The 15,057-nt window shown below is 41.6% G+C and overlaps 1 protein-coding gene across 1 annotated transcript; it reads right to left on the bottom strand.

Annotated features, from left to right (window-relative positions):
* Positions 1 to 12,522: 12,522 nt before the first annotated feature.
* On the bottom strand, positions 12,523 to 14,542 carry LOC114451190 (C-C motif chemokine 5-like). The gene is made up of 4 exons (XM_028429764.1): positions 14,460 to 14,542; positions 12,946 to 13,062; positions 12,745 to 12,853; positions 12,523 to 12,652 (listed from the first exon to the last, which is right to left on the bottom strand). Exons 2-4 carry the CDS (start codon positions 13,013 to 13,015, stop codon positions 12,523 to 12,525), a joined length of 309 nt encoding a protein of 102 aa, XP_028285565.1. The 5' UTR covers positions 13,016 to 13,062; positions 14,460 to 14,542.
* Between the last annotated feature and the right edge of the window lie 515 nt (positions 14,543 to 15,057).

The following is a 15,057-nucleotide window of genomic DNA, read 5'->3' as shown; positions in this document are numbered from 1 at the left end:
GCAAAAATGGCATCGATATCTGATCAAGTAGATCGAATGTATGCCTCAAATAAAGCCCGAAATGATGCTGTGCTGGAGAGACTGGGACACTCATTTCAGAAAGGGAACTTGCCAAAACCACCTGCTACTCCCAGCAGAGGGAAATCCCCCCTCCAGCACGGAAGGAGATTAAGCCCTCTTTTAGAGAAACCTCCAAGAAGGTTGAATGAAACAATCAGGGACTACAGTCCAGAGGTTTCCATCAGTTCCGTGAGCAGCAGCACCTCTGTAGACACACACACACCTGATGAGCTGAGGGCCATCTCTCACATAAGAAGCCCTGTTGATGAAACACCAGCTCGTCCTCCTGCAGCCCAACCACCAGGAGAAGAGTGTCTCGTATACCTGTGTATACTGGACACCCCGAAGCAGGTCAGTACCTCTGACATAATAAAAGACATAATGATGAATGTTGAATGAACCCTGCGGTTTCTTCCCAGCCTTCACCGTTGTACGTCTTTTCCATTACACAGACAAAAAGCTTGTCAAAGACGTGCAGCTCCACACCGCGAAGAATAAAGTTGGTGCTGTTTCAGATACTCTTCTCCAGGCTGGCTCCTGCCCATCACACACACCCCAAACCCTTACTAAGACAGCTTCAGAAACAAGCACCCAACCCAGAAAATTCATGAAATTAATAAAGAGAAAGAGTGAAGCATGTAAGTTGTTTGGTGGTTTTGTATACTTGTACATTACATACAACACTTTGAATGAGAGCAACAAGTATTTTTCTGTCTTGCAGGCAAAAAGGCAGCCAGTGACTGCAGCATAAACATGATAAAAGGTGCAGCTGAACTCCAGCCTCTGGCCAACCCTGAAACAAGCCTGATCAGCTGCGTCACCCTGCTGCTCTCAGATGACTGGTAAGACAGGGACACTGCTCAAGCAGACCTGCATATTATGTAGTTCCTGAAGTCACATTAATCTATTAAACAGGAAAAAGAAAATGGATGGTATGAAGACCATCCGAGCTCTGGCGCAGCATCATGCACAGACACTGAAAACCAAACTGCATGAAGTTTGTCTGCTGCTCAATGAGGAGGTATCGTCATAGGATTGTTTTTTGTATCCTTGATGGGAATTGCATGCACCATATGACAGCCGTGACTGATGGTTCTCATTCTTACTATACAGGTGAACAACCAGCGCACAACAGTGGCCTGTGGCGCTATAGACACCATAGCAAGGCTGTACATTCAGTTACAACAGACTATGGATCCGGAGGTAGAGCTGACCGGACGAGCCCTGCTGCTCAAACTGGCAGCAACCACCAACGCCTTCGTCCATAAGCAGATTAACTTAGCTTTGGATGACATGGTGGAAAACTGCAGCCACGGACGGACAGTCAGCACTCTCCTCAACAACGGACTGAAGTAAATGTACAGGAGAGGAAACATTCAGATATGATGTCAGCTGCCTTATGTCCTGCTTTTGTCCCTCCGCAGTCATCGCCGTAACGCCGTTAGAGGCAGCACAGCAGCACACCTGCAGCAAGTTGCCAAGAAAATCGGAGCAGATCGCATCCTGTCAGCAGGAAGAAGCTTCTCTGATCGCTTCCTGATTGCTGTGTCCAAAATGTCATTGGATGCTGCTCCAGCTGTGAGGTGGGTCATCAACTTACACATATTTAAATACTTTTGTTTACATTGTGTTTTTTTTCCCCACAGTTGTAATAATTTCAGACCTAATGCAATTCTCCACAGACACCATGGACGGGCCATGCTCAAAGACCTGTCCCTGCATGGTGAATTTCTGCGCATGTGGACCAAGGTCGTCCCAGAGAAGGAAAGATGGTCCCTGCAAAAGTTAACCTTTTCTACCCCCAAACCTTTTTTTGAAGGCATCAGCTTGAAAATGGCACGCCCAATGAATGGTCTTAGTCTCTGTGCTTAGTTGGAATATTGATCTACATGTGCCGTGTAGTGCAGTAAATAAATCCAGTGTCCACTGAGTTTTTGTTGCTTTATTTCCAAAGGTGCTGAAACAAACAAAGTAGCACGGTCAAAGTAACTAAACTGTTACTCAAACTAAAACTTCTGCCGCGACGACTACGGCTAAGGTAGAAAAACTGTGTGCCTTCCTACCAACTAAGACAAAGTAGACCGGAAAGGGTGTGGCTTTAAAGGTAAAGCAAGGGGTGCCCTCTACTGGCAGAATAACAGAAAATATAGGCCACAAACCAAACTGTGTAAAACACAAAATTCTTTCTTGGTTCTTACACCCAAAATAAATAGAGTATATCTCAGCAACCACAAGGTGTATTTGAATACTTTCGGTGTAATAATAAAGGGAACACTTGGGAGATTTGCTCAGATGTGTCAGTATTAGTTTGTATGCCTCCTGCTCTTTGTAAATGAAGACGGCACAAAGGAAAAACGAAAAAAAAAATTCTCCTATCGCGGGTCTATTACAGCTGCAAAATTTAGAGTAAAGCCTCCAATACACTGCGATTTTGGGGAAGTCTGTGTTTAACACCAACTCAACTTAACACCAATAGGACAATAAGGTGTATAAAAATATTTATAAAGCCACATCCTGTTTTCTTTCATTTTTAAGAAGTTGACTTTTACAATAGTTTTGCTGAGCAAAAAAACAAAATGTTTCATATAAAATTTGTCAAATTTAAAAACAAACCTGTTTATTTGTTTTTAAATGTTGCTATGACGATGATGTTGACGATGACACAGGTTAGAATGTTGATTGTCACCATAGAGATGCAGTATCTGAAAAGCTTTAGTCTTTTCAGACACAACTGAGTAGTCACCATGTTGCGAACAAGTTGCGTTTTCCGGAAAGAGATGGATAACAAAGAATTTTCTCTCACTGCTAAACGATCCTGGACATCCTGCTTCACTGCAGAAGTAAGTAACGAGCTCTTCTCATCTCTAACCCTCCTAATGTCCAAACTTCTTTTAGAGAAATAAATATATGCAAGTTTGATTGCTGCAGCTGAAGCATTGCTTTGAATGCTGATGTGAAGGATTCAAAGCAATGCTTCAGCTGCAGCAATCAAACTTGCATTTTGTAGTTCATATTTATTTCTCTAAAAGAAGGCTTTGTATGCCTCTGTGTGTTAGCCTGTCACCATGGTAACAGCATAGGAGACCTCAAAAACCACTCCAACTTTGAGAGCCTGGCGTGCGGAAATGATTCGGAATTAGAAAATTCAATACAAGTTTGATAGAGCAGCATCTAATGAGCGTTTTAAGTGCAAAAGACTGTCTCTGGGTTTGAACCTCCATCTGGTGTGCACATTCAAACACTGGATCCAAGAGCCATTTTAAACATTTATTTGGGCAGGATGACAAAGGGTTTCATACAATGGATGTGTGGATGTATGGATGATTTTCTAAATAAAGGAAAAAACTATAAAACATATATTATCATGCAGATAGCGAATCAGGCTAGCGATGTGATACTTCCGGTTAGCGACATGCTCTTTCCGGTTAGTGATATGCTACTTCCGGTTCACGGGTAGAGACACGGGACAAAAAACTGCACGACGCATGCGCACACACAGTCCTACTGCAGCCTGAATGGACTCTGTATATTACGAGGCACCACCTAGTGGTTTGGAGGACCCCCAAAAAGCGGGATTAAGCCGAATTAAGTGCGGACACGCTTGTGTGATAGCCAGATTTGAAAATAGGTCTGAATGTATCCAGTTTAAAGACTATCCAGATACAATCTTACTCTAGCTGGAATGACTTTCTCCAGTGTGAATGTGGCCAAAGTGAACTAAAATGGAGTCTGTAGCGTGAAATTTGTAGGAGGAGATACATTTGGCGCATGACACCGAAATTGCTTAATGAACACAGTTAAATTAAAAAATATATATTTAAATGTACTACTCATACATATTATGGGCAAACTAGTCAACAAGTCAACAGGTACACAGGTGAACAACAGGTAAGAAGCTTTTCCGCTTCTCCACACTGGCCACACCGACTGTGAAATTCCAACCAATAACACAATAGTTCTCGGACACAACCAAGAAAAAAGTTCTGCCCAGACAATGTGTCAAGGACCGGCAGCGAGAGCTGCTGGACCAGCGCTCTGGGTAGCCTATAGTGATGCATACTGGGCAGCAGACACCACTGAGATGTAGCACCACAGGTTACTGTGTAAGCCTAAGCAAGAACAGTTCCTTAGTTTTATGGAAAACAAAGAAACTCAACCTGTAAAGTAGAATATATGTAAGAGTGTAAAATATATATACAGCAACTATTGGAACATACTGATGATTACAAATACAAACAGTAGTGTATGAAGATAACCATGGAACAGCTGCCTTAGCTAAAACCTCTGTGAGCAGACAAAGATGCAAACACATGGACATTAAATATCTCATATTAGGAGAGTAGGATTTTCCAGTAGAAAACCTTATTTCCTGATGAGGGTGTGGGAAGGTTAAGGTACTGTGTTATGTGGTTGACTGTAATTCTTCATGACTGTTAGATGTATACATGAATGACGCGACTGCGGAGCATGCGCAGTTGTAGTGCAGCTATAGCAACTATTGTGTTTGTAGTTATACAAACATATAATGATAAACATATATATATATATACATATATATAACACATATAAACATATATATCATATATACATACAGCAACTACTGGAATGTACTGATGATTACAAATACAAACAGTAGTGTATGAAGATATTTAACTAATTAGCTAATTAACTAATTAGCCACAAGTTTTACCTCCAATGAGGCTAGTGGGTATACACTCCTCGCTCCTCACTCTTACTGGCGAGCGACAGCGTTTGAGAGGACAACCTAACTGAGTGACTCCCCTGACCACAGTAGAAGCACTCACCAGCTCTCTCCCACTGTTCCTGCTCGGCAGGTGAAACGCGACTGACTATGGTGGCCTGTGCTGAAGAACCGGAAGTAAGGGTTCAGGGGGCGGAACCGGAAAGACTGCCGACAGCCAGTGTTGACAGATTGCCCTGAATTTAATTTGATTAATTTAAATAAGAACGGCAGTGTCCTCCCACTCAAACAAGGATTTTATTCTGACATAATGAAAGTTTAGCGTAATAAAGCTCTAGATCGCTACCAAAGAGTAAAGAATTAGTTTAATTTTGTCTTAAACAAAAAACATTACAATAAATAATTTAAACAAAAGGCAAAAAAAAGTTTTTTCAAAAAATTATAAATATATATAAATTTATAAGTGCTACACTTAATGGTAGTAAAAGTAGTGGTACTACTGGTTATTTTTCTGAGGATAAAAGAAGGTCATTTATTTAGAAAGGCATTTTTATTTTACTGATTATGTTGTTGTAAAAGCAAAAGACATTTACAATTTCTAATGATTTTAAAAACATCAGATCAGGATGAAGAGAAGGAGAGGTTCTGCAGGTGCTGACCACAGACGATTTCTCTGTTCTCATCCTTTCTGCCTAATGTTTTGCTCACTTTTTCCTTTTTGTCAGCGCTCTCAATGTGTGGTCAGCACCTCTCCTTTGATCATCTGTTGACATGGCAACAACCAATGATGTCACAACTGAGGATATCACAACTGAGGATGTCACAGTGGTCAGTCACTGTACAATTCCAGATGGAACATTATGATGTCACAACTTATGATGTCACAGTAGTCAGATGATGTAATACAGGAAGATGCAACTGTTCCATCTGGAATTGTATAGTGACTGGATTCTGGATTCTAAATTCACTTATAAACATTCAACTCACATTCTTTACATTAAACTTTTGAGGAGTAGTCATGTCACTTAGATGGTTAAAGACACTTTTTTTCAGCCCATCAGAAACAGATGACTTGAATACCAATGAAGACCAATCTACAAGAGAAACATGGACAGAAGAAGAAACTCTTGACGCTCCTGATGAAGCAGTGCTGCAGGGGGACATAGATGTACAGAGATATTATAAATATCTGACTGACATCAGGCTCATTGAACCCGTCTCAAATGACAAATATGAAGTGAAGGCCTTAAAGACCAAGCATAAAGCTGGAGAGGAGCAGCTCAGACAAGAGGTAGACTGTCTGAAAACCCAGCTCAGCAGTGAAGTGAATGAGCTGAGATCACTGTTAAATCTTAAAGACAGAGAACTTGAGAAGCACTTGAATGATATCAACCATCTTTCAGTAACACTGTCTGCAACAACTTCTTTGATGGACACATACAAGAAGGAAGTGGAGTCTTTGAAGGGATTACTCAGTGACAATGAAAAGGACATTGAGGCCCTAAAGACCCAGCATGAAGCTGGAGAGGAGCAGCTCAGACAAGAGGTGGACTGTCTGAAAAGCCAGCTCAGCAGTGAAGTGAATGAGCTGAGATCACTGTTAAATCTTAAAGACAGAGAACTTGAGAAGCACTTGAATGATATCAACCATCTTTCAGTAACACTGTCTGCAACAACTTTTTTGATGGACACATACAAGAAGGAAGTGGAGTCTCTGAAGGGATTACTCAGTGACAATGAAAAGGACATTGAGGTCCTAAAGACCCAGCATGAAGCTGGAGAGGAGCAGCTCAGACAAGAGGTGGACTGTCTGAAAAGCCAGCTCAGCAGTGAAGTGAGTGAGCTGAGATCACTGTTAAATCTTAAAGACAGAGAACTTGAGAAGCACTTGAATTATATCAACCATCTTTCAGTAACACTGTCTGCAACAACTTTTTTGATGGACACATACAAGAAGGAAGTGGAGTCTCTGAAGGGATTACTCAGTGACAATGAAAAGGACATTGAGGTCCTAAAGACCCAGCATGAAGCTGGAGAGGAGCAGCTCAGACAAGAGGTGGACTGTCTGAAAAGCCAGCTCAGCAGTGAAGTGAATGAGCTGCGATCACTGTTGAATCTTAAAGACAGAAAAGTTGAGAAGCACTTGGATGATATCAACCATCTTTCAGTAACACTGTCTGCAACAACCTTTTTGATGGACACATACAAGAAGGAAGTAGAGTCTCTGAAGGGATTATTTAGTGGCAATGAAAAGGAGCATAAAGCTGGAGAGGAGCAGCTCAGAAAAGAGGTGGATTGTCTGAAAAGCCAGCTCAGCCAGACAGCAGAAGAAATTAAACAGCTGAGAGAGAAGAAAAATAAGGTGTGCTTCAGGACTCTAATGGAGGACAGCTGTTCATCCGTGGATCTGGACAAATCTCGATGGGGCTCCATTGAGTTCCGTGGTGAACGGATCATGAAGAAACAGAGAAGCATACGGACGCCTGTCTGGTGTGTGTTCCCTGAAAATGATGATGGCAGCATCAGGACTCCGAAGGAGGAGGCATTTTCTTGTCAAACCAGCAGCACAGAGGAGGCTGTGAGCTGTTCATCGGTGGATCTGGACGAAGCTCCATGTTGCTCAGCTCAGGTCATGAAGACCCAGAGCAGCACTCTGGAGGATCAGCCAAGACAAGAACTGGACTCTGTGAAAAGCAGAGCCAGAGAGATGGAAACAAAATTAGAAAAGCTCAACAAAAAGAAGCCTTTCTGGTGCTTGTTTCAAAGAACCAAAGGTGGCAGCAACAGGACTCTGAAGGAGGAGGCAGTTCCTTGTCAAACCAGGAACATAGAGGAGGCTGTGTGTGGTCTGAAGGACCAGCCAAGACAAGAACGGGACTCTGTGAAAAGCAGAGCCAGAGAGACGGAAACGGCATCAGAAAGGTTAAACGAAGAGAAGCCTTTCTGGTCCTTTTTACATGAACACCATGAGGTGCATCATCAGAGGATCTGGAGGATGGAGGACAAGCCTTGGCTGGTCTGCAATCTTGTGAAAAGCCAAGCCTGAGAGATGGAAACAGCATCAGAAAGGTTAAACAAAGAGAAGCCTTTCCGGTCCTGTTTCCTTAAAGATGATGGCAGCAACAGCCACTAGAGGTCAAAATCACCACTCTGAGACCTGCAGCTATGTGAAAGCAGTTAGGCTGTATTACGGCCTGATTATTTGTCGAGAGAGTTTACTTCTGTGATTGTGGTCAACGCTTACGTTCCTCCATCAGCTGATGCCGAGGTTGCCGCTGCTGTCATCAGCTCCCCGTCTCCCGTCTGCAGACGCAGCCTAAAGCTGGATCCATACTCCATGAGAACAGCCACCCGGACGTTTTTCCTGTTTTCCTAACAACAAGCCGTGGATCACCAGCGACCTGAAGACTCTACTCAACGAGAAGAAGAGAGAATCGCATTCTTTGACTTCTCCAGTGCCTTCAACACCATCCAGCCTTCATTACTGGGTGAGAAGCTGCTGCTGATGGGTGCTGGCGGACCCGCCAGCACCCGCCAGCTACAGGTAATCAGTGATCCAGGAGCCCCACAGGGCACTGTGCTTTCTCCATTCCTGTTCGCCTTAAACACCTCAGACTTTCAGTACAACTCAGAGTCATGTCACTTACAGAAGTTTTCTGATGACTCTGCAGTTGTGGAGTGTATAATTGGTGGACGGGAGGAGGAGTACAGGAGGCTGGTGGACAGATTTGTGGAGTGGGCTGGAGGGAAGAACCTGCTGCTTAATGTAAACTAGACCAGAAAGATGGTGATTGACTTCAGGAAGAAGGGAACAGTATCGCAGCCCCTTTGCATCCCGGGTAAGGATGTGGAGATGGTAGAGGAGTACAAATACCTGAGCGCCTTTTCCAAAAGGCTCAGACAGCTTCGTTGTCACACAGACCGCTACAGGAAATCTTTCCTACCTCATGCCATAAGACTGTACAACACCTCATCTCTGTGCCAGAGATAACACGGACTCACTGATGTAAGGGACAGATCTTGCAATATTTTGCACAAGGTTTAGGTTTTCTTACTTTCAAATTGCACAGTGTTGTTCTTGTATATCATATAATATCATTTCATATCTTCATACCAAATTGCACAATCCGAGTTAGGCTGATATTTATACCTGCATTACAAATTGCACATTTTTTGCTTTTGCACTTTTATCTTGCTGTAAATAATGTTTATACTGTTTAATTTTTACCGTTAGAGGTATATTTGTTATTATTTTGGTATGCTTAAGTGACTGTATTTGGCTGCTGCAACAGTGTAATTTCCCAGCTTGGGATGAATAAAGTATTTTCTATTCTATTCTATTCTATTCTAACATTCCACCCATTACACACTAATGTTAAACTCTGAGGCAGCCCAAAAAATACTTGATTGATAAACTACTTCCAGTTCAAAAACATATCAAGATAACCAACATTTGAATAGTTTAATAGTTGAACATTTTGTGAGTAGTTTAAAAGTTGAATGGTGTCTGTCAGTTAAACTATCACAGAGTTTTAGCCTTTCAAAGTTTAATGGGTTGAAAGTTATCCTCCATTCACTTTAATGCAAAAATCATTTTAGAAACTGTTTTATCATTCAAATAGTTAAAATAGTTTAAAAATAGTTCAACACAATTTGAAATGTAGTCGAATAGCTAAACAGAATGATAGTTTAACAGTTTCTGTAGCTTAAAGTATGACAAAGTAGTTGAAGGTCAAAGTTGATGCTGGGGTGCTCGGGCCCTAAAAACGAAAATAAAAACATGTTTTAATTGTTCTTCTATTTATTATGAACAGTTTATATTGTATTGTATATTTTGAAAAAGATACTAATGTGCACTTTTGAATAAACATTGACAGTAAGAAACGAAGCTCTGGACAAAGCTCCAGTGACTTTTCCAACAGTGTAAATCGACTTGCTTTTGGAGCCAGCCCCTAGAGGCTGCAGTGTGAACAGCACGTGTTAACACGTGCACTTTTCAGCAGAGGTAAACATGTTTAGCATCAGACTGGCAGCTGTCTGTCCCACCGCTTCTGGATTTAGCTGGGAGTTAGGTCATCTTACTCCTCCTGATGAATGTTGAGGAGCCCTAAGGACGAGAAATTAGCACTAGTGTGATGTGTTCAAGTTTTTTATATTGTTAAACCACCAAGCGGCCATTAAGGACTTAAGTTGCTGCACAGATGGCATTCTATCACAGTACCATGCTGAAATTCAGTGAGCTGAGAGTGGCCCATTCTTTCACAAATGTTTGTAAAAGCAGTCTGCATGCCTAGCTGCTTGGTGTTAAACACCTGTGGCCATGGAAGTGATTGGAACACCTTCACACCTGGAAATTCAATTATTTGGATGGATGAGTGAATACTTTTGGCAATACAGTGTATGTATTGTCAATTAAATGTAAAAAAGGAAAAGAATTAGTATTTTTGCACACTTTTCCAAGAGTTTAAATCGAGCCAACTGGACTCGGAAGATTGTTTTTTGAAGACATTTCGCCACTCCTTCTTGTGGTTTCTTCAGACCCCGTTTACACATAGCCGGGTATTTTGAAAATACCTCCGGTAGCGTTTGCATTTCTGTCGGTGCAATCACTTTTTACGTGTTTGCATTTGATACAGCTCCTCTTAATATGAGGAGCAGAGACATGTTAGGTCTCCACAGTGGCGTAGGAAGCATTAAAAATGTGGGGGGGACACCTTCTGTGGGTGGGTGGTGAAAAAAAGTACATCAGTATATTATGAAATATAACATAATAATATGAAGTAGTTGCGATTTCCTGTGGATTTTAACAGGTTGTTAAACTATTTTACCTACAGAAGTAAACACTTAATGACTATTTCAGAGACAGATTCAACAAAAACTCTGTGACAAACAGAAACTAATTCCAAGTGAAACAACAGTTTTGTCAAACAGAGACAAAAAACTGGCAAATCCCATAGAAAAATGAACCAAACTGCTTAATGCAGATAATACTGAAACACTAAAAATACTAACTTACAAAAAGTCTTTATCTTTATTTGCTTATAAAACTGCTCAATTCACAACAAACGTTGTGGATGTGTTTATAATGATGCCCTGCCTCATCTGCTACATCAGTGTTTCCCTGTTCATATAATGCCCCACTGTGTCCTGACGGTCCATCACATGTGTTTTATTCTTGCTGATAAGAATAGGAGCAGGTGGCTGTGCACTGGCTAGGCGAGGCTTAAGCTAGCAGGCTAACAGGAGCTAACCTGGCCTTATTACAATATGGGTTAATGCTGAAAACAACTCTAACTCTCCGTGTCTTTGTTAGGAATCTCCTCATGTCCATTGTGTGTGGGGAGGGAGCAGAAAAGGCAACAACATGTCGTCAGACAAATAAAACCGTCTACTGTAACTGAAAGTAAACAGCAGCTTCCTCCCAACTTTTCTAAGTTGATTTAACATCAATCTAACGTCACCTGGGGCCATGTGACAAAGCAGTAAGGCTTCAGCATGAGCTGGACTTTGTGGGATGACACTGACGTTACCTCCTCCAGCTTCGAGCAGCACTGACGGTTCTCTTTACGGTGTTTAACGCTCGCTCGAAGAAAGCCACTGGCTTTGTTAGGTCCGTTACTATAGTAACGGTATTGCAGCGCTGTGGTAACCAGGAAAACATGGAGTGGGTTTCAGCGGTGAGGTTATTCTCTTATGAACCAACTGGAACGGAGTTTTTCACGAGCAATCGAAACAGCGTTAGGTGGAGTTTCCTACTCACTAAATGTGGGGGGATCCAAACGGGCCGTTTTAAAATGTGGGGGGGACACGTCCCCCTCTGATATAATGGTAGCGACGCCTATGGGTCTCCAGGTTCAGCAACTTTGGAACAACTTCTGACACTATGAGCCAGACTGAATTGATGAGACTTCTGATTGCTCGGCTTTCTCCTTCTTCCTACACTGCCACCCACAGGCCTGGCGTAGTTATGATGGCTCTTGGGAACGTATTTATGCGGGTTAATGTAAACTGAAACTTTTTTGAAAACGATGTTATTTCGGAAAACGGGGGGAAGGAAATATTATGAATATGTGTAAACAGGATCTCAGACGGAGGCTGAATGCAAAACTCTCTGAACAGCATCTCCTCCTCAGAGCTGCTTCTCCTCTGCACAAACACTGCAATAAAATCACACACAGCACTTCAGCACCATCACACACTGAATGAACTTTCTGTCTGTGTCTGGATAAAACAGCTCTTCTACCTGAGAAAGGATGTGGTGTTAAAAAGAGGGCGACCCACGCCACGTTCAGGAGAGCCACACCGACCTGGACAGTCCACTGCATGTTCCCGTCTGCTGCAGCTTCATGTGTGTGTGTCAGCAGGTGTGTTTCTGTGCCATTTTGTTCCATTTACACTTAAACACAAAACCACTGTGGTATTTTTTTAGCTGAATGTGTGATTTAACTTCACACAAACATAACACACACTGGAGCACATACATAGAAAGTGAACACATTTAAACTTAACCAGAGCTCAGTGTTCACTTCACAAACACACACACACTTAAGCACAAAGAGTATGAGGCAGTAATGTGCTGTAAGTTTGTTAGCAGATCATTATAGTGTATTACAGGTGAGAAATGAGAGAGGCAACGTTTGGACATTATGACTGTATTTGTATGAAGATAATGTGCTAATACAAAGCATATAAAAACATCACACAGAGGATAAGCAGGTCAATATGAATTCCAGGTAAATATCAAAGCCATGATTATACTGTTACACAGTAGCTGGAGCTGAAGCTGGACCAGGCAGCTGGAAGGAGCTCTCATCCAGAATCCTCATGACGTCCTTAACCCAGCCCTGGCTGGGATCCACACAGACATGCCTAGACCTCGTGGTAACAAAGCTAAATGAAGAGAAGGTTGTGTTAGCTTCTGTGAGGAAACAGTGACAGAAAACACAAAAATTTAAGAGTACTGAGAGGCTCCTTAGACTTACACGGCTGCAGCCCTCATGCAACGGTCATCAGTCATGTAATATGAACTGATATGTTTTGGGGGAATCCTTGTTGGATAGTAAGTGAAACAGCACTTATCAGGACCGATTTCTAAAGAAAATCATATGTGGTTAATATACTGTGGAGAATGAACATCTAATTATGAATAATATTATATATTTTTTTATTAAATATCATCTTACGGTTGCAGAACACTGTGGACAGCAGGGCAGCTCCCAGGATGCAGAGCAGCAGGATGTGAGCGCTCCTCATGGTGACTCCTCTGTAGTTGATAGAGATGTGGTCTTTGAACACAGCAGCTGGTAAAGGGACCAATACACAGAGACAGCTTTTTGGATTCAGTATGTAGGTCGATATGCAACAAAGAGTTTATTAGAGGGCCTCTTTTTTTAATCGCTGTTTATATTTTTTTTTTTTTTGACGGATCAGGCCCTAACATCTGTCTTAAAAAAATTCAATCAAAAAATCAAAAAAATTGATCTCCATTAGAAGAAACATAACATATCATTATAAAGTGAATTGGGACAATGTTTAATGAACACAGTTGAATTAAAAAATATATATTTAAATGTACTACTCATACATATTATGGGCAAACTAGTCAACAAGTCAACAGGTACACAAGTGAACAACAGGTAAGAAGCTTTTCCGCTTCTCCACACTGGCCACGCCCACTGGAAATTCCAACAAATCACACAATAGTTCTCAGACACAACCAAGAAAAAAGTTTTGCCCAGACAATGTGTCAAGGACAGGCAGCGAGAGCTGCTGGACCAGCGCTCTGGGTAGCCTATAGTGATGCATACTGGTGACCACAGGTTACTGTATAAGCCTAAGCAAGAACAGTTCTTTAGTTTTACAGAAAACAAAGAAACAGCCTACAGGAGCTCAACCTGTAAAGCAGAATATATACAAGAGTGTAATATATATATACAGCAAATACAAATACAAACAGTAGTGTATGAAGATAACCAGGGAACAGCTGTCTTAGCTAAAACCTCTGTGAGCAGACAAAGATGCAAACACATTTTACATTAAATATCATTTTAAAAGGTCCATGGTAAACAAGGGGAAAGTGAACCTGGTACATTGCACTACTGAAGAGATGGCTGCTGACACCATGACCATGCCTGTCACTAAATACAAACTAAACAAGTTTGCAGTTTGGTGTTTAAAATAGTGGAAGACATCCATGTCTGTATTTTATCTTATGTGTTTTTTTCTGCATCCTGAGTACAAGTACTCTTTTAGTACTCTTTCTCTATTTAGAGTACTCAGTGTGATGTGTGGTTGTGCTGCTGTTTTGCTGGGATGCAATGTTTCGTTTGCACCACAGCGAGGCGCAATTCTGTGAGGAGTGTTTGTTTTGATCTTGTACATCACGCCATTTTGTTAGTAAAAAGACAGTAGAGGAATAAAATGAGAGTTCATCCGTCCATGATTAAAGAGATGTGATTAGTGTCAAATAAATATGTCTAAGAGGGCTAAAGAATACTATGACCTCTGTCAGATTATTACCCGAGTTCAGCGATGGTTAACCTGCAAAGCTCAACATCAATAAACGCTGAATCTACTAAGAAAAAAGTTGAAGAATCCATTACGTACGCTCCTCGTTCCTCACTCTTACTGACGAGCGACAGCGTTTGAGAGGACAACCTAACAGAGTGACTCCCCTGACCACAGTAGAAGCACTCACCAGCTCTCTCCCACCGTTCCTGCTCGGCAGGCGAAACACGACTGACTGTGGTGGCCCGTGCTGAAGAACCGAAAGTAAAGAGTTCAGGGGTCGGAACCGGAAAGACTGCCGACAGCCAGTGTTGACAGATTGCCCTGAATGTAATTTGATTAATTTAATTAAGAACGGCAGTGTCCTCCCACTCAAACAAGGATTTTATTATGATTTATTATTATTATTTTATTTTATTATTATTATTTTATTTATTTATTACAATAAAATCCTTGTTTGACAGATGAGGACAGATGTGTGTGTTGGTAGATGTTAAAGGGCACGTGACACAAGCCATACATAGTTGGCATCTTGTGCACAAATGTATTGATTTTGGTAGTTCCTTCTGTCAGATCCTGTTCTGAAATGTTTTCAACAGAAAAATGGCAGATACTAGCAACATCCAATGTTTCAAAAATTTGGCTGGTAGAATATTATCAAGCGCAGGGACACTGTAAAACAGCAGCCAGCTCCGGTACTCTGCTGCCTTCCAGTTATGTGCTTCCCTCACAGTTCTTGGAACCCTTGGTACATCAGACAGAGGGTATATAGACAGCAACCGATGATC

This window comes from Parambassis ranga, chromosome 18 (genome assembly GCF_900634625.1).
Source record: "Parambassis ranga chromosome 18, fParRan2.1, whole genome shotgun sequence".
NCBI lineage: Eukaryota > Metazoa > Chordata > Actinopteri > Ambassidae > Parambassis > Parambassis ranga.
This window is presented reverse-complemented; position numbering and strand designations above follow the sequence as displayed.